The sequence below is a fragment of the Manis pentadactyla genome, chromosome X (genome assembly GCF_030020395.1).
Source record: "Manis pentadactyla isolate mManPen7 chromosome X, mManPen7.hap1, whole genome shotgun sequence".
Lineage (NCBI taxonomy): Eukaryota > Metazoa > Chordata > Mammalia > Pholidota > Manidae > Manis > Manis pentadactyla.
In genome coordinates this window covers 142,050,296-142,074,530 of record NC_080038.1, presented here as the reverse complement: position 1 = coordinate 142,074,530, position 24,235 = coordinate 142,050,296, and the positions used below count along the sequence as shown (strand labels likewise).

The window sequence follows — 24,235 nt, the reverse complement described above, 5'->3', positions numbered from 1 at the left end:
CTTGGGCAGGGTGTCCTTTCCGATGGGCTGCCAACCTGACAGTCCGTACCAGCCCATCAGGTTGCTGCAGAGTGAGGGCCATGTCATCGTGAGAGGGCCTGTGCTGGGCCTGGGTGGTCAGGCCCTTGCTGTGCAATCCACGTTGACTGACTGGAAGAATCAGCACCCAGAATTGGTGCCCTGAGTGTGTGCCAAGCGGCATGTGTAGGGCATCAGCTGCCTCTGCAAGCAGAAGTGTGCTCTACCCTGCAAGAGGCCTAGTGGGAGGTGGTTTGGCCTCTCATGCACCAGAGAGCTGCTGGGTTAGGAAGGGCATTTGCTAGCCAGGCATGTGTTAGCATTGGTGTAAGCCTAGCCTGAGGGGAGAGGACAGATGAGGGTACAGAGCATCGTAAGGCAAAGCCAGTTTAAGTCAGTGTAAACGTAAACCAGAGGCTCTTTGACAGCGCGTGCTTACCTCCACATTACTCAGGGCTGGTCGGGGCCTCTTCCAGGCAGACCTGTAAGAAAGTGCAGACTCTGAATTCTGAGGCAGAGTGAGGTTGGCTAGGCGTGAGGAGGAAGGAACTGCCGACTCAGAGCAAGGGGCTGCTGCAGGCTTCATGGAGGAGGAGCTGCTTCCAGAAGGTAAATGGGCCTCCTCAGGCGGAAAGTGGGGGAAGGGTGCCTCAAAAAGGCCAGATACATGCAGGGAACTGAGGGGAGGTTTGTGGCCGCAGCAGACATGTTTGTGGAGAGCCCCGATCCTGGCAGTTTGGGCCCACGCTGCAGCTGCTGGCATAGGAGCTTCAGCGATTTTCCTATGCTGTGGAGTTTTCATTCACTGCCCGCAGAGGGAAGTGTGCATGTACACAGGGCTACCCAGGTGAGGCTGGTGAGGCTCCTGTCCCCCACAGGATGAGCCGGGCAGGAAGCACAAGCTTTGTTCTATGCCTCCAAACCTGGGACTGGTCTGTGGCACCACTACTGCTGGAGTAGGAGTCTAAGCAAATCCCATTACCTCTCTGAGCCTCAATTTCCTCATTGGAAAGGCAGGCACAATGTAGTAATCTCCCCTTAAGGAGTAATACTCTTCAGCCTACCTCGTGGGAGTGAGGATGACATGAGGTGGTCCGTGTGAGACTCATCTGTAACCCCTAAAGCGCTTTACTATGGATAGTGGTTGAAGAGGCATCTCTTTTTCCGAGAAGGCTTTTTGATAAAAAAGAGGAGGTGCTGGCCTGCACCTTGAAGCCTGCAGCTGGGAGCTGGGCAGATAGAAGCCTCTAGTTTGCAGTGGAGAAAGAAGAGTGGTTGACGGCATTGGCCCTCAGTCCCAAAGGTCCTACAAGATGTGGACTGGCTGGGGACTCAGGTGTTGTCCATGGATATCGAGCAGAGTGGCCAGTGGGGAGATACTGTGAACTTCTTCAGACTGACAGGGTTTGAGAATTGGAGGCTGTCTCAGTGCTAGGGCTCCACAGAGCCGGGAGCCTCTCTGTGTGGGAGTCAGGCAGTGTCAGCCTGCTGCCTCGGGCCATGCAGGTCTGCGACTGGCTATCCACAATTCCATCATCAAGTTTAGGCAACCAAAAGTGTTTGCATAAGCTTAACTTAGCACTGGGTGGTAACCCCAAAAATGGATGACACGAAACTATTTTACGGCATTCCGAATTTTATTTGTCCCACTTGGCGTTAAGAGTCGTATGTTTCTGTGCGGAGATGTCGATGTGTTTGCCAGGCCCTGCCCTTTTGCAAGATGAGGCATTGTGCAAATGCGATACTAACACCAATAAGAGCCAACGTTTAGGGTAAGTTGAGGATTTACGGAGGGCTAGGGCTCCTGGACGTGTGTCCTTTCTGCAGCCTCCAGCTAGCAGGGATGTCCTTCCCAGGACAGGCGGGACCGAGGCCCTGCCCCAGGCCAACCTGGGTGGCCAGGTACCTCACCTCCTGCCGACCTGCACCAGTATGTGAAATCTCCTTTGGGGCCAAGCACAGTTTTCCGTGGTGGCAATGGGGTGAACATAGAGCTAAAATTAGGAAGGCCCCTTGGCAAGCGTGGGTGTATGCCAGTTGTTTATGTCACTGAAAATTCGCCCACTCTGTTGCAGGCAATGCCAAGGCCCAGTGGTCTCCCAGTGCAGTCACACAAAGCCTGGGCCCACCCACACAATTCTGGGATGTGGCGTGACCTAGGAGCCTCCGATTCTGAGATGTAGGTGATGCCACAGGAAGCTTGGCAGCATCAGAGTCACCCTACTTTCATAGCATGCTCTTCTCACCAGCGCAAAGGCAAAAGGCAGCTGGAGGAGATGGGCAGAAAGGGCACAGTGCCGTGGCTTGTGCTAGTCACTCTGCTGTGTGGGCTGGCTTGCTCCCTGAGAGGCCTGTTGGTTAACTCTGCCTGGGATGGCAAGATGCCTGAAAGCAGCTTTCCAAGGAAGGTCTTTAATTGCCACGTTTCTGTTCATTGTCTCCACTTTCTCTGGAGAGATGTTTCCCCCGTCACCTCGAGGAGTCTGACTGGAGAGCGCGTCATCGCCAGCAGCTGATGTGAGCCAAGTGAAGGAGGCAAGGTGGTCAGGCACGGCAGGTGGCCTCCGAGCCGAAGCAGTCCGCACAGGGCCGAGCCTGGAGCAAGTGGTCGCTGCAGGTTGGTTTCCTCGCGCTTGTCCTGGTGACGTGGGCGTGGTGTTCTTCTTTGCCAGATGAGTACTGCTGAGTCGTGGGGCGAAGTGAGTGGGCTGGGCTGGAGTCCTTTCTTTGCCAGTCGTTGTCACTGACGAGCTGTGTGACCTTCGCTTACCTCCATTCAGGGTGGTAGAAGCGACACCCAGCATTGCCGGGATGTAAACTTCAGGCAGTGGCACACGGGCCTCACTCCATACCCGGTAGCTAATGGTATTATCAGTAGACTTCATCTGGGCCCTAAATTGCAAAGTACATGTTGTCCCTGAGCAAAATTAGGGTTTTCTGCCAGCCCATGACCTGGAAGCTCTCTCTTGCCTGCCCACCCCTGCTTCTGTGCCTTAGTGACCTTCCATGCACACTGGCTGCCCACGAGGGCAGAGGGTGATCACCGTCACAGCACAGGGCTGAGCAGCCCAGACCAGTGCCCTGGCCTGGGGCTGTCTGTGGCCATATGGTGTTGTGGCTAAGAGGCCGGGGTTTAGGTTCCAGCTCAACAGGCTGTGAGAGCTTGAGTCAGTGGTGACCCTTCTCCAAGCCTCAGTCTGCACATTTGTATGCTGGATATAATAACAGTGCACAGTCCTTGGGGCAGTGGTGAGCATTCAAGGACTTGGAAAGGCTGGGATTAATTTGATGCACAAAGATGTTTCGGGAGAAAGAAGCAAGAAGAGTGGTGCTGAGGTCTTTTGTCTGACTTTGGGCCCCACCGTGGGCTGATCATGATGTGAGAAGCGTTAATGCCACCCTCCCTCCTGCTTTCATATCACTCTGGGGGTTTCTTCCTTAAGCCGCCTGTCGTCAATGTAGAAGACAAGTTACACCGAACATGGAAAACCAGAATTGCCCTGATCGTAGTGCCATGAAAGGGGCACCAGGAAAATGCCCTAGGTGTTCCCAAGAGCCTGTCGGGCAGCTGGGTCATGGGCATCACCTGGATGAAGGCTGCAGCCTTCCATGCCGCAGGCTGCAGCTTCATAGCTGGAAAGCTTTCACTGGCCCAGCTGGCATCTCTCTGAAGCTCACAAGCCGTGGCGTGGGGCCCAGGAGAGCTGGTGATCGCTGCAGCCGTGCCCCAGAGGGACTGGAGCTAGGGCAGGCTGGGCAGGCTAGGTAGGCTGGGATCTGGGACTCCATGAGCTCGAGTCCAGCCAGGCAGGCAGAACCTGCTACCGACAGCCCGTTTCTTGAGTGCCCACTGGAGGCTGGGAATGGCCCCTTACGTGGTCTGTCTGTGAGAGTCACATTTCCCGATGAGGCCCAGGGAGTTTTAGCGGTGGGCCAAGGCCACACTGGGGCGCATGCTCTTTCCCCGTCCTGTCACGTGATGGCTCAACACACCGCTGCTCAGAGAAGGGGGGGGCCCGGCAGCCAGCAGGGGCCAGTCAGGCTGTCAGGGATGATAAGGTTTTGCAGCTGGTGGTGTCTGCCCAGGGTACAAGGTACAAGGTCAAGGCTAGGACTGGGAGTTTCAAGGCTTTGCTCCTGCCCAGGGCTCCAAGGCAAGTCTTGGGCTCCAGTATTCAACAGGGAGAAATCCCAACTTTGAGGACTTTTAAAATCCTTTAAATGTGAACAACACGTGGCCTTGAGCAACAGTCCCCTCTCCTGTGCCTTCCACCCCTGAAAAGTTGTTACTGTTGCCTTAGAGATTCTTAGAGAGATTTCCCATGTTGGTAGACTTTTCACTAATGTTGCAGAAATATCACGTCACGCCTCTTCCACAAGGGGTGATATCCACGGCTGCCCAAATGCCACATACCTTCAAGTAAAAAGCGGATGGCAGCATGTGGTATTTAGGGACATACTATCTTGGTAAAGACAGAATTGAAATTCTTGGCAGAGCGTGCCATCCCTTTTGATACTTAACCCATCATATCATACCAAATGAAGACTGATTTTCCCCAGCATGCCAGCAACTTTGCCGTCCTTACTGCCTTTTTTGGTATGAGCTACTACCTTCATGCTCACCCCTGTCTGATGAGGTACATGGTAATTGGGTGCACATCCCAAGGTTCCTCCTACACTTGTGTTTCCTTCCCCACAAAGGTGTTATATTTCAGGCTGTCTTTAGTTGTTCCTTCTATCGGTGTGTGAGTTCATGCCTGAGGTGTGTTCCGTAGGACACCTAAGAGAGGCAGGGTGGGCAGTGGGGAGGGGGTCCCTGGAGGAACATCAGCAAAGCCTTGCAGTGTTTCCCAGTCTGACTTGTCTGCAGCTTTTACGTTAGAAGTGCAGAAGGCCATGGGAGTTTCCCCGGCAATCCTGCTGTGGGCTCCCTTTTGCAAGAAGCATCTGCTTGTCAGTGCCTGAGGGTGCAAGCAGGCAGTGCCTGGCCTACAGTGGCCTGGCACCATGGGACAGGCTCTTGGGCTGCGACTGCAGACCCAAGGGACCAGAAGCCCCTCACCTTGCACACGGGAGCCCCCAACTGTGGGAGTCCTCCTTTATTCCGAGGCAGCTGTCGTCGTTTCCCTTTCCTGAGGCTCTTTGTAAAGCTAGATGTGGGGGGATAAGCAGAATTACTAAGTCACAGAGGAACAGGGAAAACCAGGAGGAAGGCGGGGTGAGACAGAGTTCAGCGTCGTCATTCAGGTGAATGTAACGCAAATGGAAAAAGAACTAGTCATACCTCACTTGGTGACAGAGAAATAATTACAAAGACCTGGTTGTGCATTTCTGTTTTGTTTTTCGCTTATGCTTTATAAAATGATGTATTTTGTAAAGGAAGTGAGTCACCTGTGAAGCCATCCGAGCAAACATGGGCGCTCGCGCGACCCCTGGTGGAGGCTTTTAGAAATTCTCTACCTCCAGGCTGGAGGGCGTTAGGGCTGTCTGCTCCCAGCTCTGCCTGTCCGCCCATCTGGAGCTGAGCTGGCAGAAGCAGTGAATGGCAGGATGGCAAAGTCTGGGAAAGGAAAGGGAAGGGGAGGGGAGGGGAGTGGGAAGGAGGGGAGGGGGACGGGGGAGGGAAGGGAAGGGAAGGAAAGATTGGTCGCAGGGTGGTGCAGGATGTCCAGAGGCCAACAGGGCTTTGACTAACCTCTTCCATAGGAGAGAATCCTCTCACCTCGTAAAGTCCTGGGCACACTGTGCGACACAGGCAGATGTCAAGGCTGTCGTGATAGCCAGCCTGTCCTCTGCTCCCTCGTGATCCACAGGACTGTACTTCTGCTTCAGTAGAATCAGATTCTGGTTGTGATCCAAGTCACTTTCACAGCTGCATCAGAAGCCGCAGGGCAGCCCAGATTCAGGCAGTTGGAGAGCCGAGTCCCAGCACTGCCTCACAGGTCCTGAGACGGCCACTTCTGGGAGCAGAGCCCTCAGTGCCCAGCAAATTTGGCGGCGGTCGTAGGTCACACCAGGCACCTCCTCAGAACCAGTTCACGGCCCCACGGAGACCAGGCCCCTGCCTGCCTCTTCTGCAGAGTGAGAGAACCCTTCCTGGCAGCAGGCTGAGTACACAGCCTGGGCCACTCTGCCTTTGCATCCAGGTAATTTCCATCATGCTTCTCACCCCAGTGGCCCCTTGGAACCCAGCAAACAGTGCTAGCCCTGGGGACATAGCAGCAAACGGAAGGGTGAGAGCCTGCCCGCTAGGAGTGCCCCTCTGAGGACCCCAGATCCTGAGTGAGAGACGAGTCCTGAAGTCTTCCCCGAACCCTCATCCCTGTGATGTGGCAGGGTTTTGCGGAATAGTTACCAGTTTGCTGATGTGTGCTGCCCTCAGCCCCTGGAGTTCGGGCCAGAGGTGGGAGTGTGGTAGAAGTCCAAGGGCGAGGAGGCTTGTGCTGCCATGCAGGATGGTACCTCCCCTCGCACCAGCTCAGCATGGCTCAGCTTCAGAAGTAGCTGGGGCAGCCTCCTGAGCTTTCTATGGCACTAAAGTGATGTGGTGCAACAGCCCCAGGAGGGGCTTGCAAGGGGTGTGTGTGTGTGTGTGTGTGGAGAGAGAGAGAGAGAGAGATAGAGAGAGAGAGAGAGAGAGAGGGAGGGAGGGAGGGAGGGAGGGAGGGACTCTCCAAGGATGTCGCCGGGGAAAGAGGTATGGACTGTGCACCAGGTTAGGATGATGACACCTCGCTGGAGGCCAGCACAAAGGGGTGCTGTGTCGGAGGGCCAGGTGAGACTCCAGGCTGCAGTGGATGCTGGCATGCACACTTGTCAATTCCAAGGACCAATGCCCTGCTCCCCCACCTCTCTCTGTCTGTCTCTGTCTCTCTCCAGATGCTATAAAACTAAGTAAGCCTCACAGAATTTAGGTGATAGGTTGGGGCCAAGGATGAGAAAATCCTCAATTGCTTGATAATGATAATTAGTAATTAGTAAGAAACCCCTGATTAACTGGGAAAATATGGACTTGACTAGGTTAAGTTATTTGTCATCTGGTGGAACTGAGGCCCAAGACAGGGCTCAACTGTGCTGCGTAGAATTCCATATAGCCCCCATGTTTCCTATCCCCCAGCATACGTGTCCTCATATAATCCCCTCCCCTGGCCCGTGTATGGGCAAAACGGACTACTTGCTTGTCAGCACTAGGATATAGCAAGGGTGAAGAGGTTTTGCAGTGGAATTGAGGCCCCTAATCAGTTGACTTTGAGTTAATCAGAAGGAAGACTATCCTGGGTGGGCCTGACCTGATTCAGGTGAGCTTTCCAGAAGAGGGCCAGCCATTCCCTGAAGTTAAGAGATTCCCCTGCTATGTTTTGAGAGCACCTGTGAGAGGGCCACCTGGCAGGAAACTGTAAGCCATCTCTAGGCTGACGTTAGGTACAAGATGGGGACCTGAGTCATACACGCACAAGGAACTGAACTCTGCCAACAACCTGAATAAACCTGGACGAGAACCCAGAGCCTCAGCTGAGAACACAGCCCTGGCCAGTACATTGACCGTGGCCTTGTGAACCCCTGAGCAGGAGGCCTTGCTAAGCTGCCGCCAGACGTTTAACCTATGGAAACTATGCAGTAATAAATTGATGTTTACAGCCACTGAGATTGTGGTAATGGGCTCCACAGCACCTCCTGGTTCTACTCTCTCATTCACTGAAGACACAGGCACTTGGCTCACACACTTCCCCGGCACCATGAGTCCTGCCATCCCTGTGGGCGACTTCAGTGTCTGCCTGGGCAGCCGGTGCCACTCGCAGCCCCTTGCCTTCTTCCTCACCTCTGACAATATCTTTGCCTGTCCACCTCAGCCCCCCACCTTTTCATTATCAGGATCTGCTCCGCCTCACACATCTTAAACTTCAGGATCTCATTCTTTGGCCAAAAACAGTTCTTTCACAGCCTCACTCTTAACCCCTGTCACCCAAACTGCTTTCTTACTGGCCTTCACTTGGTTTCACACTTGTCCTGCTGCTATTGGCCAGCAAAAAAAAAAAAAAGAGAGAGAGAGAAAAAAAAACCAGAACAGAGCTCTGCCAACGCTGCGTGCAGTTTTCTCTCACAGCCCATCAGTCTCATTGCATCTTGAAATGTTCTGAAGTTGTATTAGTTTGCTAGGGCCTTTGTGACTGAGTAGCACAAACTAGGTGACTTAGAACAACAGAAATGTCTTGTCCACGGTTCTGCAGGCCAGAAGTCTGAAAGCAAGGTGTTGGAAAAGTCCCGTTCCCTGTGAAACTAGTAGGGGCAGGATGCTTCCTTGCCTCTTCCAGCTTCTGTGGGCTACTGGCACTTTCTGCCGTTCCTTGGCTTGTAGAGCCATCACTCCAGTCCTCCGTTTCCCGCAGACATCTTCCTTCAAGGTGTGCTTGTATCTTTATCCAAACTTCCCTTTCTTTACGGACATCAGTCAGATTAGGTTCGACTTCATGACCTCATGTTAACTTGAGCACCCTGTAAAGACCCTATTTCCAAATAAGGTCCTCTGATGAGGTACTGCGAGTTAGGACTGCACCAATCTTCTGTGTGTGGGGGGGTGGAGGGGCAGGGGACACATTCAACTCACAGCAAGTACAAGAGAACCAAAGGCACAGAATACACAGCAGAGGCCCGCGCCCTACCCTCAGCGATCCGATGCTCATTTGAAATGTCTCTGGTTCCAGTTTTTCTAACAGTTTGCCTTTATCTTTGTAATACTCTGCTTGTATTTATATCACCTTTTGTGTGTTGTCACCTTTAGGCATTAGCTGTTGACTTCCTGCTTCGATAGGTGAGATTGTACTTCACGCATCCTTTCCTCTTTATATGTTTATATTTTAAACTCTTGATTACAGTAATTGAGCAAACATACACAAAAATACAGAAAATGGTATAATAAAGCTCACATGCTCATCACCACAGTTCATCAGTTATCAGCTCGTGACCAACTACTTCTCTCCTACCATTTTCCCCTTCTCTTCATTTATCGATATATTGCTATTTTCAGGTTTCCTGTTGGCTATTTTTGTATCTTCAAATGATATCTATATACCTCCTTCTCTTTTCCCATCAACTAGGGACAATAGCTACAGATTTTCTACTTTGTGAAGATGATTTAATGTGCCTGCGTGTCCTTCCTTTCTCCCTTCCCTCCCTCCCAACTTTGTCAGTTGGTGTTGCAGGTCAGTCTCCCGGGGAAGCAGGCTCGCAGCTGGAGATTAATGTGCAGGAATTTCTTAGGGAGCGTGGAAGGGAAGGGAAAGGAAGGGAGGGAATCAGGACGGGGCAGATGGAGGTGGACTATGATGCAGCCTCAAAGGAGGCTGTCCTCAGCCCCACAGGGATCTCTGAGGCTGGGATGGCCTTTCAGAGATGTCCCAAGTTGGGGCAGGAGGGGGACCTCTACCGCTCCAAGTTGGATCGCCGGGAGTGAGCTTCCTGAGTTCAAGTGTGACCTTGGCTGAGGTGACTGTCTATATCCAAGACAATTCCTGAGGGGGACTCAAAGCCAGCTAGGGAAATAAGAATCTTGCTCTTACGAGAGTCCCGAGGGGTGCATCAGAGAGTCGTCATAGCTATACTTGTCCTCTTCCATTGTCCATTGTCCTTTAACCATAATAAAGTTTTCTGGGGTTTGTTGATGGAACGTTAAAAAGCAAACAACTGTTTGCAGTATTGTGACTGTGGTAATTTCATTCATTACAGTACAGCGCAGGGTCAGGATTCCATTTCTATAGTTGCAGTCATGACCCCCATGCTGCTCAGATGAGACTTCAAATGGAGTCTCCTTTTTTTATACCCTTTACTTTCTGTCCCAAACCTTACCATGTTCTACTTTGCTTTATATTAAACCATGACCTTCCTTTGTGGTTTGTGTTTTTTTCTGTAGTTTCTGATCACATTTTCTTCTTCCTCCCTCCCTCCCTCCCTTCATCCCTCCCTTCTTTCCTTCTTCCTTTCTTTTCCTTTTCCTTTCCTTCTTTCCTTTCTTTGTCTTTTCTTTCTTTCATATGCCTGCTTATGGCCGCAGCCCGAATATCTTTTAGTTCCTTATTCCACTTATGTCTGGGAATCCGCCCTATTCCTATTGAAGGCCCCTGACTTCTGCTCCAGTTTGAACTGGCTGCTTACTATGTGGCCAGAGACTTGGAGAGACTTCTGTTGTTCTGTCGGCACTCTCTGCTGTTTGCATGCACTTGAGTTCTCCCATGGTCCGGTTTGTACTACCTACTGCATGAAATCCCTTACTTCCTGGAGGTCTTCCTCCCAGTGTCTCCAACTTGCCGTTTCGGTCTCGACTGGTTACTCTGTAGGCTTGCCGCACGCTTGTCCTGCTGGAGAATTTCCTAAAGAAACATATGTGCATATAATTAACAATTAAATAATTTCACATAACTAGTATATATAATTCCCCTATGCGATACACATAGATTAGCTCTGGTGGCGCTAGTGGCGATGGTGTTTTCCTGTACTTCCTTCTGTTGCCAGAGTACATCCTCAAGTACCCTCCTAATAAAGGGTCAGTCAAGTAGAAGGTCCATTTTTGAATTCTTGCACATCTGAGAACATCTTTATTCTATTCTCATCCTTTTTGGCACTTTGGCTATGTGTAACGCTTCATGGTGACATTTTATGTAATTTTTCAATCTCTGAAACATTTTCAGCATCTTCTTTATCTTTGGTGTTCAGAACGTTCACAAAGCTATGCGTAAGCATGGGTATGTTTTCATTCATTGTGCTAGGCACTGACTAAGCCATGCCAGTCTGAACTCAGTGTTTCTCTTTAGCTCTGAAGGTAATTTTGTGATGTGTCTCTACGAGTTTCCTCCCTCTATTTTTTTCTTTTTCGTATCTGTAACGTAGTAACATGTTGCCCTTCCTAATCGACTCATATCTTGGCTCATATTTCTTGTCACCTATTTTATTGAGATATATTTATTGAGATATACAGTAGAGTGCACAAGCCTTAGGTGTCACCTATTTATTTTATTGAGATATACAGTAGAGTGCACAAGCCTTAGGTGTAGAGCTTAATTTTTTTTCATATGTACTCACGTAACCACTCACCAGGCAAAATACAAGAACATTTCCAGCACTCCTGAGGCCTTCTGCCTGCCCCCATCCTGGTCAGTACCTTCCCCAAAGGTAACCGCTCTTCTGACCCTACCACCATAGAGAAGCTTTGCTGTTTTAGAACTTCATATAATTACACACTGTGTACTTTTACATGCTGCGTACTCTTTCATGCCTGGTTCCTTCCAGTCAGCATTCTGGTTTTGGAATCCTACTACGTCGCTGCCTGTGTCAGGAGTCTGTCCTTTTCTACATGTATTTTGAAGCTTTGTTATTAGGTACACAAATATTTGGAGTTGTTAGATCCTCTTTGACAGATTAACCCTTTATCATTATGAATTCCCCCTCTTTGTTCCAGGTAATAATCCTTGTTCAAAAATACTCCTTTTATTGTGGTAGGCAGAATGGACCCCCCAAAATATCGAGGCCCTAATACCTAGAACCTGCGAATATGTTGTGTTTCATGGTAAAGGGGACTTTACAGATGTATTTAAGGTTACAGTATTAGTCTCTATTGCTTCCATGACAAATTCCCGCAGATTCAGTGTCTTAAAACTACACAGACTTATTTTCTCACAGTTCGGTAGGTCAGGGACGCAGGAACGGCATGGCTCAGTTGAATCTTCTGCTTAGAGTCTCATAAGGCCAAAGTCAAGGTGTTGGCCTGACTGAATTCCTTTCTGGGGGCTCTAGGGATTAATTCGCTTCCAAAGTCATGCAGATTGTTTTCAGAATTTAGTTCCTTGAAGTCGTCGGGTTAAGGACCTCATTTCCTTGATGGCTGTCACCCGGGAGTCATTGTCAACTTCTGGAGTCTGCCTGCATTTCTTGGCTCATGGCTCCCTTCCTCCATAGTCAGAGCCAGCAAAGGCAGGTTGTTGAGTCGTCAGGTTTGGAATGTCTCTGACTTCACCCCCTCTGCCTCATCTCTCCTCTTTGGTCACATCCCTCTTACTCATCTGCCTTCCTCATCTGCTTTTACAGGATCATGTGATTACATTGGACTCACCCGGATCATTCCCTATTTTAACCATCAGTTGGTTAGTAACCTTAATTCCATCTGCAAAGTCCTTTCATGGTCGTACCTAGGTTAATGTTTCACTGGAATAACCAGAGGACAGAAATCTTTGGGAACATCTTTAGAATTCTGCCTACCACAGTTACGGACTTTAAACTAGGAAAAGTATCCTGTGTTATCCAGGTGGACCCAGTCTAAGCACACGAGCTCTTAAAAGCAGAGAACTTTCTCTGGAGGAGGAGCAGTATGGCAGAAGGGGAAGTCAGAAGAACTCCCAAGCCTGAGAAAGACTCAACGTGCTGTTACTGGCTTTGAGATGTAAAGGGCTTTGTGCAGGGATCAGAGACCTCTAGGATCTAAGGGCAACCCCCAGCTGACAGCCCAAAAAGAAAACTGGGATCTCAGTTCTCCAACCACGAGAGACAGATTGCCAGCAACCTGAATGAATCTAGAAGCAGATTCTTCCCAGAGTCACTCATAAAATCCCAGCCAACTGACATCTCGATTTCAGCTTTATGAGACTCTGAGCAGAGAAAGCAACCAAGCCTGTCTGGACTTCTGAGATACATGACTGTGAGATAATAAGTTTCTATTGTTTTAAGCTGCAGGGTTTGTGGTAATTTGTTACAGCAGCCATAGAAGACTAACAGATATTAATATAGCCACTCCAACTTTCTTTTGGTCAGTGTTTGCATGGCTTTGCCTGCCCTTTTACTTTTAATCTCTGATTTTTATAGATAAAGAGTATTTCTTATAGATAGTCTATAGTTGTCTTGCTTTTTTTTATCCAGTCTGACAGTCTTTGTCTTTTAATTGGTATTTAGAACATTTGCATTTACTGTTATTGTCAGTAAGTTGGGTTTTAGCGACCTTCTTGCTGCAGCCTGGGAACTCCTGCAGCTCCAGGCAGTGAGCTGGGGAAATAGAGTTTACGTCCTTCGTTTTCTTTCTTTCTGCCATCATGGTTCTCCGCTGCCTGTTGCCTAGTGTCTGAAAAGTATTTCATGTCTTTTGCTGTTTCTTGTTTAAGATGGGAAGGAGAAAACCCCATTCCTCTTACTGCATCAAAGCTGGAAATAGATGTCCTCAGCAGTGTAATTTCTAATGAATGTGAACATCCTCTTCAGAAAGTCCCTTTTTCATGTGAAGTATGAGAGAGAGAGAGAGAGAAAGAGAGTGATTTATTCAGTCATGAAAAGTATAATACATGTACCAGAATGTGACTGTATTTGAACATGGCAGCTGCTGCCTTTTTAAAAACAGAATGAAATAATTAGTCACAGCCAGAACTTAACCATATCTTGGACACGTCAGCCTTTTTCAGTCTCCATGTCACGGTATGGCTAGTTCCTTCTGCTTGGAATGCTTCCTCGTCTCATGTCCTTTCCAGTCTGGCAGCTTCCCATGTATCCTCTGGAACCAGCTCCAGGGTCGTCAGCTCTCTGCTTCCCAGTGCCCTCACACAGAACCTGTGTTATTTCCTCCTCTGGCTTCCCATCTCCCTCTGCCCTAGCACCGTTCCAGCACATAACAGGCTCCATTGTGATTATGTTTCTGTGTGGACACCCTCCTACCAGGCAGCCCTGGAAAGCAGGGAACGGATGTTTCTCTTATCCCTAACACAGCGTTACTACATAGAACTTTTCAATAAATAACTGAACTGGTGCCTCATTTCATGTGCTGAAAAATTCTGCTGTTACTACTCCCCAACTCATTATCACATATTTATAAAAGTGAATCCTCTTTAACCGTTTTACTTTTCTCCTAGTAAATTCCTCATCTATGCCTGTTTGCTGCTGTTCTCTGTGCTACTGGCCCTTCGTCTGGATGGCATCATTCAGTGGAGTTACTGGGCTGTTTTTGCTCCAATATGGCTGTGGAAGTTAATGGTCATTGTCGGAGCCTCGGTTGGAACTGGAGTCTGGGCACGAAATCCCCAGTATCGGTAATAGTGCGTTATAAAACCCACTGGTCTCTTCCCCGAGGCAGTGATGCCTTGTTTTTGACTTTTGATAAAGTAAGAACTATTTTCATTTCTACCTAGCTGGGGTTTTATAAGAACTATAATATAGGCAAACTGAGTTCTGGTCTGAGTTTTTAAAAATTAGGTATTTGAGAGGCGTTCCACCTACCCCCCCCCCAAAAAAAAGTGTTCTTTTGGGTGCTTAAGTTCCTAGCCAGCCCACAAAAGCCTGTGTAATCCGAAAGGCATCCAAAATACGGAACTGTTCCACCATACTGGACTAGGAAGGATAGAACTGTCGTGTTTGTAGGAGCAATTTTACAAACCTGAGTTTTATTTCTGGTCTTCAGGGCTCTGCCCTTCTGTTCCAGCCCTGGAACTGGGGTTCCCCTTTCCCAGTCTCCTAGTCCTGGGTCTTAGGACTCTTAGCCGTGTGGGGGAGGTAGCTTGCCGCTGAGTCTCCGAGACAGGGAAAGATGGAGCCCAGATGCTCTGAAGGAGAGCAGAGCCTTCAGGGGCCAGGTAGCGGGGGGCAACTTGACCTTCAACTCCTCTGTGCCTTTCTTCTTGGATGCCTCAGCCGGTCCATGATCTTGGCGCTGGCTCCCTCCGCTGTGCAGCCTGGTGCTGCTGGGGCCTCTGAGATTCTCTCCTCTCTCCCTCGCAGAGACTGGAACTTCAGAAAGGAAACGGGGTGGTGGGGCAGAATTGAGCTTGGGGGACTATTCGAAACCTTCACTAGGAAGATGAGGAGTGTGCCCTAAACTCAGGTGTATTTGTCACCAAAAGGATACATCATACGTGTTCATCTTTATTTCAGTGAAACATCGTAGGCCTTCCAAATGCATTTTTAAATATTTTCCTGATAGTAGCCTTATTATTTTTCAGTTGCTGATCTCTTAAGTTCATGCTTATGATACCTAAACAGCTAATTAAACTGATTTAGTTTAAGAACAATTTTAACTGCTCTTTGATCTGCAGGCGTTAATTCATCCTAATGGAAAAGAAAGGAAATAGCACCTGACAATAGTTGCCATATATTCTTGAAGTATAACCCATGCTTGTTCATAAAGCTGGAGTTATAGTAGTGCATGGAATGTGATTTACGTGGTCTTTAATCCGTTAGGAGATGAGGATGAGGAGACTTAAGGGATGCTTGTCAGTTTTTAGCAGTAATGCAATCAGCTTGAATAATTGTGGAAGTAGTTGAATTTAAAGTTATGAGCAGAAGTAGAAGTGTTTATATGCCGTCAGGGAAACAGTTACTGGCTATTACCTCTGAGAATATCCTTATACACTTAACACTTTAAGTGTGGTTTGGTTGTAATGTTCATGTGTTGTCATGTAACAGTTCTTTGATATTTGAAAGCTTGTCTATGAAAGATTCAGGTTACCTTTCTACCTGGTTTCCCTTCACTTTTTGTCAAATTTACAAATGTAGTTCGTCATATCAACAGAAGTTGGTATTTGCCCTGGACTGCTTGCTTAGCATGGAAATTCGGAACTGAATGTGTCTTCTTCTTTTTCCATGTCCCTTTTTAGAGCAGAAGGAGAAACGTGTGTGGAGTTTAAAGCCATGTTAATCGCAGTGGGCATCCACTTGCTCCTGTTGATGTTCGAAGTCTTGGTCTGTGACAGGATCGAGAGAGGAAGCCACTTCTGGCTGCTGGTCCTCATGCCGCTCTTCTTTGTCTCCCCGGTTTCGGTTGCAGCTTGTGTTTGGGGCTTTTGACATGACAGGTCACTGGAGGTGAGAGTTCATATATTCAAGAATGTTGTAAAAAGTAAAATCTCTTGGTGGGTTATGGTATTGTCGATTTCTTGCCCTTTGTTAGATTGACCATTAACTCTAGGTCATGGTGTGTGAGGGGACAAAACACGATGGCAATAATCATGTTTCTCTTCCTTGACCAAGAACAGGGGCTTTTTACCCCGGCCGTCAGGCTTCCGCCGGCTCCGTGTCTTTCCTTACCCACCTGTACTAGCCCTCTCGCGAGGAACAGACTGATAGGATGGTGGGAGAAGTTTATCGTAGTGGAACTGGCTTGTGCAATCATGGGGGCTGGAAAGTCTGAAATTCCTAGGGCAGGCCGGCAGGCAGGAGCTGATGTTGCAGTCCTGAGGCAGAATTTCTTCTCCAGGAAACCTCATTTTTTGCTCTTAAGGCCTTTGAACTGATTGGATGAGACCCACCCATGTTGTCAAGGGTGACCTCCTTTACTTAAAGACGGTGCCTGAATCAGTGCTTGATTCGATGACTGGCTACTTTATAGCCCAGCCAAACTGACACAGAAAACTCACCCCCACACCACCTCAGACCCCAGATCCAGCAGCACTTCAGCTGCTCACTGGCTAGCTTTAAGCCCTTTTTGCTTAGATAAAGGGGATACATAGATGAATAAAAAAGACAGTACTGGCAATAGTAATACTAGTGATGCCAACAATTGCAGATCACATTTATTGAACACGTAGCACAGGCCAGGCATTGGGCTAGGCACTTCACGTACACTGGCATCTTATTAAAGATTCACAACCATCCTGAAAAGTAGGTGTAGTCGCCGTCCCTGTTTTCCAGAAGGTAATGTGTTCCTGTCCACTCCTGGAAGGCAGGGCCAGGAGCCCCTTTCAGCCAGCGTGACTCCAAAGCCTGGGCACCAAACCACGTAGAAGCTGAGGGCCCCCAGCCTAGACAGACAGGTGGAGTGGAGGACAGATGCTGGGATGTTTGGTTTGAGCTGTGCAGGTTCAAGTAGAGGAAGGAGCCCGCAGTTGGGCTAGGAGGCAGCATAGGAGCTGGGGAGTGGCTCATCGTATGGGAAGCTTGAGAGGAAGGCACTATAGACAGGGAGGGTGAGGGAGCAAGTTCCTATGGGAACCAGAGTGAACAGGACCCTGAGCACCAGGAAGGGCTTGGCCTTGACCAGGAGAGCAATCCCTCACCTCTGGCACGGCGGGGGAAAGGGCACAGGTGGGAATGGCTGCTAGGCCCCAGTGACTCTGGGCGGACAGTCGCCCTAAGGGCCCACTTCCCCTCCGCGCACTTCCCCAAGCCTTCCACAGTCAGCCACTTCTTGCATCCCCCCCGCCCGCCCTTACCAGAGGTATGCAGAAGTCAGGAGGGATGGTGATTCAGGAAAAGATGTGTGAGAAGACTCCTCTGGAGGAGGAGGATGGGAGCATGGTGGGAAGCACCGAGCTAGCCCCTCTTTGCCCCCATGTAGCCGGTAGCTGCCTGTCTGCGTGGCGTCCCTTCCCGCCCCTTCCTCTAGCAGTCACTGGGGCCCTTTGCCTGTCCTGGGCAGGTCAGCCACATGCTTGCCCCAGACCCTCTCCACTTCTGCATCCTCTGAGCATTTGCTCCCGAACTGATGCACACACTGTCTAGTAACTTCCATCTCTCATCTGAAAGGGAAAGCAAAAGGACAGCAGCAAAGCCCTCTCAGTCTCTGGCTGTTATCACAGAAAGGCTCCCTGACCCAGTGGTGTGCTGGCCCTGTGCTCCCTGCCTAGCTGCTGCACACCGTGGGGACTGGCACTGAGTGAGTGCCCTGTGGCCGAGTCCAGCCTCTCCAGGCCCCCTCTTTCCTGGCTACTCTGTAGCTCCTGACGCTCCTGGTCCTTTTCCCCCAGTCTGCGCACCTCAGCGTGGGCCTCTGTGGCTCTGCGACCTCACAACAGGTTCCTCAGGACTTCAGCTGCCGATTCCTGGAGCCGCTGGATGCTGGTGGTCATGGAAACCGGCTCCGACGCGCCAGCAGCCCTGAGGCTCCGGGATGGTCCTCCGGATACAGTCGTCAGGCTGGGCACCGAGGCAACCCAGCCCACCTCACTAGTAACCCTCTGCACCATCCCTTCCGCCCCACCTCCCACCAGCACGCCCCGACACCCGACCCCAAATACCCCCTCCCACTTAACTTCCCACCCCACACAGCCCTCCCCCGTCCCCCACCACCCCAACTCCCACACCCTCAGCTTCCCACCGCCTACCTTCCCGCACCCTCCCGCCTGCCCCACTTACCTCACTCCACCCCAACAACACCTCACTACTACACCTCCCACGGCCCCGTCCACCCCTCCTCTGACCACCGCGCCCATACACTGGTCCCCAACGCCCCCACCCATCCACTTCCCAGCCCCCAGCTCCCCCCACCCCTCCCCCCTCCCCGCAGCTCCCTCCAACCCACCCACTTGCCCTTGCTGACACCCCCCCAGAACTCTCCCAGCACCAAGATCCCACCCCACATATACCCCCACCGCTCCCCCCACTGCCGCACCTCCCCCACCCCATCACTCCACCTCACTACTACCCCTCTCCACTGCCTCTTTCCCCCCTCCCTCCACCCCGCATCGCCCCATCCACCGAAATCCCCATTCCCCAAAACCCTCGCCCTGCTGCACACCACCCCACCTCCTGTCCCCAAACTTTGCAACCCCTATTTTCCCGCACCCCTCCCTGACTCCCCCAACTATCACAACCCCACCTGGACACCGCCTCACTACTACATCCCTCCACAGACACTTGCCCACACCTCTCACTGTCGCGCCCCCAAACTTGCCCCCATCTCCCCCATCCACTGACTTCCCACCCCCAGCAAACCCCACTCCTCACCCCGCCTCACAGCTCCCTACAACCCCCAGCTCCCACAAGCCCCACCTCCACCCCCCCACCTCCCGACACCCGCACCCTCACCTCCCCCCATGTTCCCAACATCCGGCCCCCCACATCTCCCCTTCTTCCCCCCACTGCCCCACCTCCCCGCATCCGACCACCGCACCACATCCACTAGGGACCTGGGGAGGCAGAGCCCTGGGCCTCGTGAGCTGCAGCAGGTGGGAGAAGGCGGGGTTTAAGGGATGCCCAGAGGGAGGAGCGAGGATCCCCCACCCCGCCCCCGAATCCTTGTGCGCTCCACCCGGCAGCCTCCAGGGGGCGCTCCGACCCAGCTTCCGGATGTGATGTCATTAGTCTTCCGACTGGGAGGCCTGAGGGACGGGACGGCCTCAGTGTCTGACGCCGGATTCAGGTCACGCACAAGGACTCCAGGTAGAACCGCACGGGAGGCCTGAGGGCCCCCGCCCAAGAATTCAGGGGGCCCATGCTGTCGCCCAAGGAGGCCCCGGGAGGGTCCTCAGGCTGGGTTCCGCCTCCCACATGCCACACCCATGTCCCCTCCCGCCATTTTGAATCGTGAGCGTGAAGGCCTTGGTCTGAGGAGGGAACCCAGGTGGGCTGAGGGCGGGGGCACAGACCCACCGGGGGTCAACGGGAGGCCAGGAGGGAGGGCCGAGGGCGCCCCTGGAGCCGACCTCAGGCCCTGCCTTCCATCGCCCTGGGAACTCCTGGGCCTAGTGACCTGTTGGGACGGCCGCAGACGTCACCCAGGAGTGTCTCAGGGGCAGGGAGGGCCTTGGTCTGAGGGGACGGGCCCCCATCAACATTCACAGGATCACAGGCCGTGCGCGCGTTGTGGTGAGGACCCTGAGGGAGGAGGGGAAGGGGCCCCAGAGGAGCCGCCCCTGCCTGTCAGCCATGGGAGGCCCCGGGGCGGAGTGATTACACGCGGTGTGCCCTGACTTCCTCCTCCGGGCCTCAGAGGGACTGGGACTGGCTTTAAGGAGCAGGCCCTCGGGTCATCGGACAGGAGGGCCCAGGCCCTGCTGGGAAGTCATGATGAGGAGCCCGCGGCAGGACTGAGGGATCCTGGGCCCCCGAAAAGAGCCTGCCTGGGAAGCTCCAGGGTGCTCAGAACCTATGCAACTGGCCCTGACTTCCTCATCCGGGTATCACGGCACTGGGGACTTGCATAAGGAGCAGGTCCTGGGGTCGGCAGAGGGGAGGACCGGGTCCAAATGGGAGGCAAGGTGAGGACCCTGAGGAACACCTATGGACCGTAGACCCCAAACAGGTAGGGCGGCAGGGCCCCTGGGCGGGGTGTTGGAAGGCCCCAGAGCACGATAAGCACATGAGGTGTTCCCTGTCCCCTGCCGCGGGGACTCTTCCAGAGGTGAGGGCCGTGGTGTGAGGAGTGTGGCTTCAGGTGGACAGAGGGGTGCCCAGGAACGTGGGTGAGGACTGAACGGACCCTGTCTAGGAAATGGGGGACCCCAAGCGTATCTGCCCCTGAGGTCCATCCTGGGAGGCCAGGCCAGGTGTCAGGAGGAGTGATGGCGTCCCCACTTGCTCCTGACGGGTGTCAGCAGGAAGGTGGCCTTGGCCTGCAGGATGCGTCCTCACGTTAGCAGAAGGGATCTTTGCAGGCCCTGCCAGGGGTAAATAGGAAACCCTTGAAGACGCTGAGGGGACTCCCACTCCAGCCAGAGGGGTTGGACCGTGAAATCGGCCCTGCCGGCATGATCCCTGAAGACCCGGGACAGGGGTGGCCTAAAGGGGTGCGCTGGCACCTCTGTCTCTGCCTCTGAGGGAGGTGGGCCCTGTTCTGAGGGGCGACGTGAGGGGGCAGAGGGAGCTGAGCCAGGTCCCGCCAGAGAGGAGTCCCGGCATCTGCCGGGACTCAGGAAGAGTAGCCTTGGCAGGAGGGAGGGCATGAAGGTTGGCTCCCCGGAAAGGAGGAGGGACTGTGCAGAGACCGGGCAGGGCTGGCTGTCTGAGGCAGGCTCCCCCTTCCGCCGCATGGGCGGGGACGGTGAGTACCCTGGTGGTCTGGGATCCGTCATGTCAGCAGAGGGAGGAGTCCCAGGCTGTGCCGCGTGTCAGTGTGAGGACATCCCTGAGGACCGGCCATACCCCCATCCCCAACTCAGAAAGGAAAGGACTCCGGAGAGTCCAGCTGTCCTCTTTCCTCAGCCCTGGAATGAATAGTGAGCGGAAGGCCTAAGTCACACGCTCCTTCGTCGCATGGGCGGGAAGGGGGAGAGTCCCCCGGGTCGTGAGGTCTGAGTCTAAGCAGGAGATGCCCACTATGCCCGGTGGGGGCTGGGAGGAAGCGCAGGCCCCGGCACGGGTGAAGGGATGACCTACGGGAGGCCGACAGCCCCCCCACCAGGACAGGGGCCGGCCCTAATGGCAGCCTTTGGGATCCTGCTGGGGTTCACGGAGTGTGCATGTGGGGCCTCATGACACATCTCTGAGTTCTCAGGGAGGTGAGGACCTTGGTCTGAGTGCCCCGGGTCAGGAGGTCTAAAGAGGGGCAGCGGGGCCACAGAGGCAGGAGTCTGGGGTCCTGCCAATATCATGGTGAGGACCCTGAGGGAGCAGGGAGTGTACCCCGATGCCCAGAACCTAGAGAGGGCCGGCCCTGCTGTGAGGCCTGGGAAATCCCAGCAGTGCCTGTCAGGCTGAGCCCCTCCTCATGTCTGGGTCGGTGTTCTCAGGGAGGGGAGGGCCTGTAAGTGACGCCTGGACCCAGGCCAGCTGAGACAGCACCCCAGGCCCCGACAGGCTTCTCCATGCCAGGAGCATCGCCAGCCCTGGGCCGGGCCTGGGTACGCGTGGTCCCCACACTTCCTTCTGATCCCTTCTGGGCGTGTGTGCCCTGTTCCAAGAGCTTTGTCTCAGGCCAGCATCCGTGGGAGGTGTGGACCCTGAGCGAGCCAGGAGGGGGCAACCTTCCCTGGCCAGGCAGAGACCTCACAGAGGCAGGCCCACCCCTCCTGTCAGCACGGGGCGCCCAGGGCTGGGCTGGCGGACCTCACCCTGAGATGCCTGCTCGTGTCCTCTGGCAGGGACATCAGGAAACGGCAGCTGAAGTCCTGCGGCACCTGTCCTGAGGTCGCAGAGCCATGGAGGACCAGGCTGAGCCAGGAGACAAGGTGGGGCGCCCGACCTGTATGTGTCCTCAGGGCTCTTGCATACGGGACGGGTCCCCTCAGCCTCCAGTCCCTCATCCTCGGGCTCGGCTGGCACACCACCAGGGACCCATCATTTCATCCTTTGGGTTGTGCATGGACAGACTGCCCGCCCAGCAGGGGAGACCCCTGGGAGGCAGGAGCCCACCCCCAAAGCAGAGCCCCAGGGTCCCCGGTGCCCACTTCCCCCCATCACCCCTGCAGGTTGCCATTCCCCTGAGCAGCGTCAGCATGCCTCTGGGCGCGAGGAGTGTGCAGTGCCTGTTGGAGGAGGCCCAGCAGGAGGCGAGCGAAGCCCAGGGCCTGGAAGGGGCCCAGCCTTCGTCTCAGGATGGGCCAGCCACCCTGGGAAGTGAGCCCCACGCCCATAGCTCCAGCAGCCATGGGGACGAGGCCGCAGGGGATGCCAGGGCCTCTCTCCAAGATGCGCTGCGCAGGAAGGAGATCCAACTGGTGACCTTCCTGCTCCACAAGTACCGCGCCAAGGAGCCGACCACGAAGGCAGAGATGCTGGAGCTGGTCGCCCAGGATCACCAGGACCACTTCCCTGACATCCTCAGCCGTGCCTCCTTGTCCTTGGAGCTGACCTACGGCATTGATGTAAAGGAAGTAGATCCCAGCAGCCACTCCTATGTCCTGGTCCCCACCCTGGGCCTCACCTGGGATGGGGTGACCGAAGAGCAGCGCCTCCCCAAGACCGGCCTCCTGGCGCTGCTCCTGGGCAAGATTTTCCTGTGGGGGGGCCGGATCCCAGAGAAGTATATGTGGGAAATACTTAGTGCCAGGGGGGTGTACTCCGGGAGGGAGCACTGCATCTTCGGGGAGCCCAGGGAGCTCATCACCAGGGTCTGGGTGCAGGAGCAGTACCTGGAGTACCAGCAGGTTCCCGACAGCAATCCTGCTCGCTTCCATCTGCTCTGGGGCCCCAGGGCCCACGCAGAGGCCAGCAGGGTGCAGGTCCAGCAGTTTTTGCTCAGGCTCCTTAGCACACCTATAGGCCCTTTCCTGTGCCCATCTGAGGAGGCTAGGACCAATGAGGAACAGGGTCCCTGAGCAGAGGGGGGCCAGGCCCAGGCCAAGCCCCCGTCAGGCAGGCGCTTCTGCTGGGCATGCAGTCAGGCCCCTTCTCCCTCTGGCCTAGGAGAGAGAGCAGCCAGCACTCTAAGGAGCGCAGGTTCTGTGCCACGTGGGCTGGAGCCTCTGGGCTCCTGTTCTCCCCGACCCCATGGAAGTGGGTCTCTGTTACCTCTGGTGTGATTCCCCCTGTTGTTCCTTTTCATAGAAAGGGCGGTTAGCTTCATCGTCTGTTTCTGTATGACATGTATCCCATGTATGTTTGGACAGTTTACCAGTTCAGTGCGTTGCTGTTTTGTAGACACATGGGGACACCTTCCATCTGAGTTTGTGACCAGAGCTAGGTCACATGGCATCGGCCTCGCCACTCCCTCCCAAAAGTGATGGAAATTAGCAGTAAAATGGACGGTGTCCCGAAATGGAGAAATAAAAGTACAGTTGGTTAATTCTTGCTCCAGATTCCTTCTCATCTGTCACTTGACAGAACTAAAATACATGCAGGCACCCGAATGTGCTTGCTGTGTTCAAGAACCTGGGAGGCATGTAAGGCTGGCAGTTAAGACCCCTGCTCCCTGACAAATGATTCCCAGGCACTCCCTGGTCCTGTGCTCACTTGCAGGCCCTGTGTTAGCAGTGGGGTAAGGACGCCCCCCAGTCCCTGTAGAGTGATTGTCTTACTAGAGGATTGGTTTATTATAAACGGGTATAACTCAGGGACAACGGATGGCAGAGACGCATAGGGCACACTGTGGCCGAGGGTGTACAGCTTCTGTGCGCTCAGAGCATGCCACTCTCCCCAAATCGCCACATGTTCACTGACCTGGACGCTTTCTCAACTCCATCTTTGGGGGTTTTAAGGCTTCATTTCGTAGGCATGATTGATTAAATCATTGGCCTCTGTTGGTTGCACTCAACCTACAGCCCCTCCCTTCCCACAGAGATGGGGGTAGTGGTTTGGGACTGGAAGTTCCAACCCTCTCAATTACATGTTTGATTCCACTGGCAACCAGCTCCCATCCTTAGCTGCGGTACAAAGTCACCTGGTTAAGCAACAAAAGACACCTTTATTGTTCTCTTTACTTTGAAAATTCCAAGGGATTTAGGAGCTGTGTGCCAGGAACAGGGGTCACAAACCAAATATCTGTTTCCTATTATAGATCACATATCACTGGCACATATTTGTCATCACTGATGATGAGTCTCTAAGCTCCTCAGTGAACCGTATCACCAAGTTTCATGGCTTCACATATTCCTCTCATTGAGTG

General features: G+C 53.0%; 2 protein-coding genes across 3 annotated transcripts in view; both read left to right on the top strand.

The window, feature by feature from the left end:
- The window catches only part of LOC130681892 (iduronate 2-sulfatase), a 77,887-nt gene that overhangs the window by 1,568 nt on the left and 52,084 nt on the right, over window positions 1-24,235 (top strand). The gene's annotated exons all lie outside the window — the stretch shown is intronic.
- LOC130681900 (melanoma-associated antigen 11-like) lies at window positions 1,574-23,416 on the top strand. 2 transcript variants are annotated; one of them, XM_057495690.1, is made up of 8 exons: window positions 1,574-2,635; window positions 5,725-6,164; window positions 13,896-14,072; window positions 15,633-15,840; window positions 17,721-19,134; window positions 21,423-21,533; window positions 21,774-21,860; window positions 22,101-23,416. In XM_057495690.1, exons 7-8 carry the CDS (start codon window positions 21,831-21,833, stop codon window positions 22,947-22,949), a joined length of 879 nt encoding a protein of 292 aa, XP_057351673.1. In that variant the 5' UTR covers window positions 1,574-2,635; window positions 5,725-6,164; window positions 13,896-14,072; window positions 15,633-15,840; window positions 17,721-19,134; window positions 21,423-21,533; window positions 21,774-21,830; the 3' UTR covers window positions 22,950-23,416. The 2 variants fall into 2 exon arrangements, with proteins under 2 accessions (XP_057351673.1, XP_057351672.1); XM_057495689.1 differs by lacking the exons at window positions 1,574-2,635; window positions 5,725-6,164; window positions 21,423-21,533 and adding an exon at window positions 11,619-12,700.

Bases quoted from the DNA above. Each gene is read 5' to 3' on its own strand.
- LOC130681900 (XM_057495690.1), top strand. From the start codon at position 21,831: ATGGAGGACCAGGCTGAGCCAGGAGACAAG. The intron at 21,861-22,100 runs GTGGGGCGCCCG...TCACCCCTGCAG, and splicing joins AGGCTGAGCCAGGAGACAAG to GTTGCCATTCCCCTGAGCAG.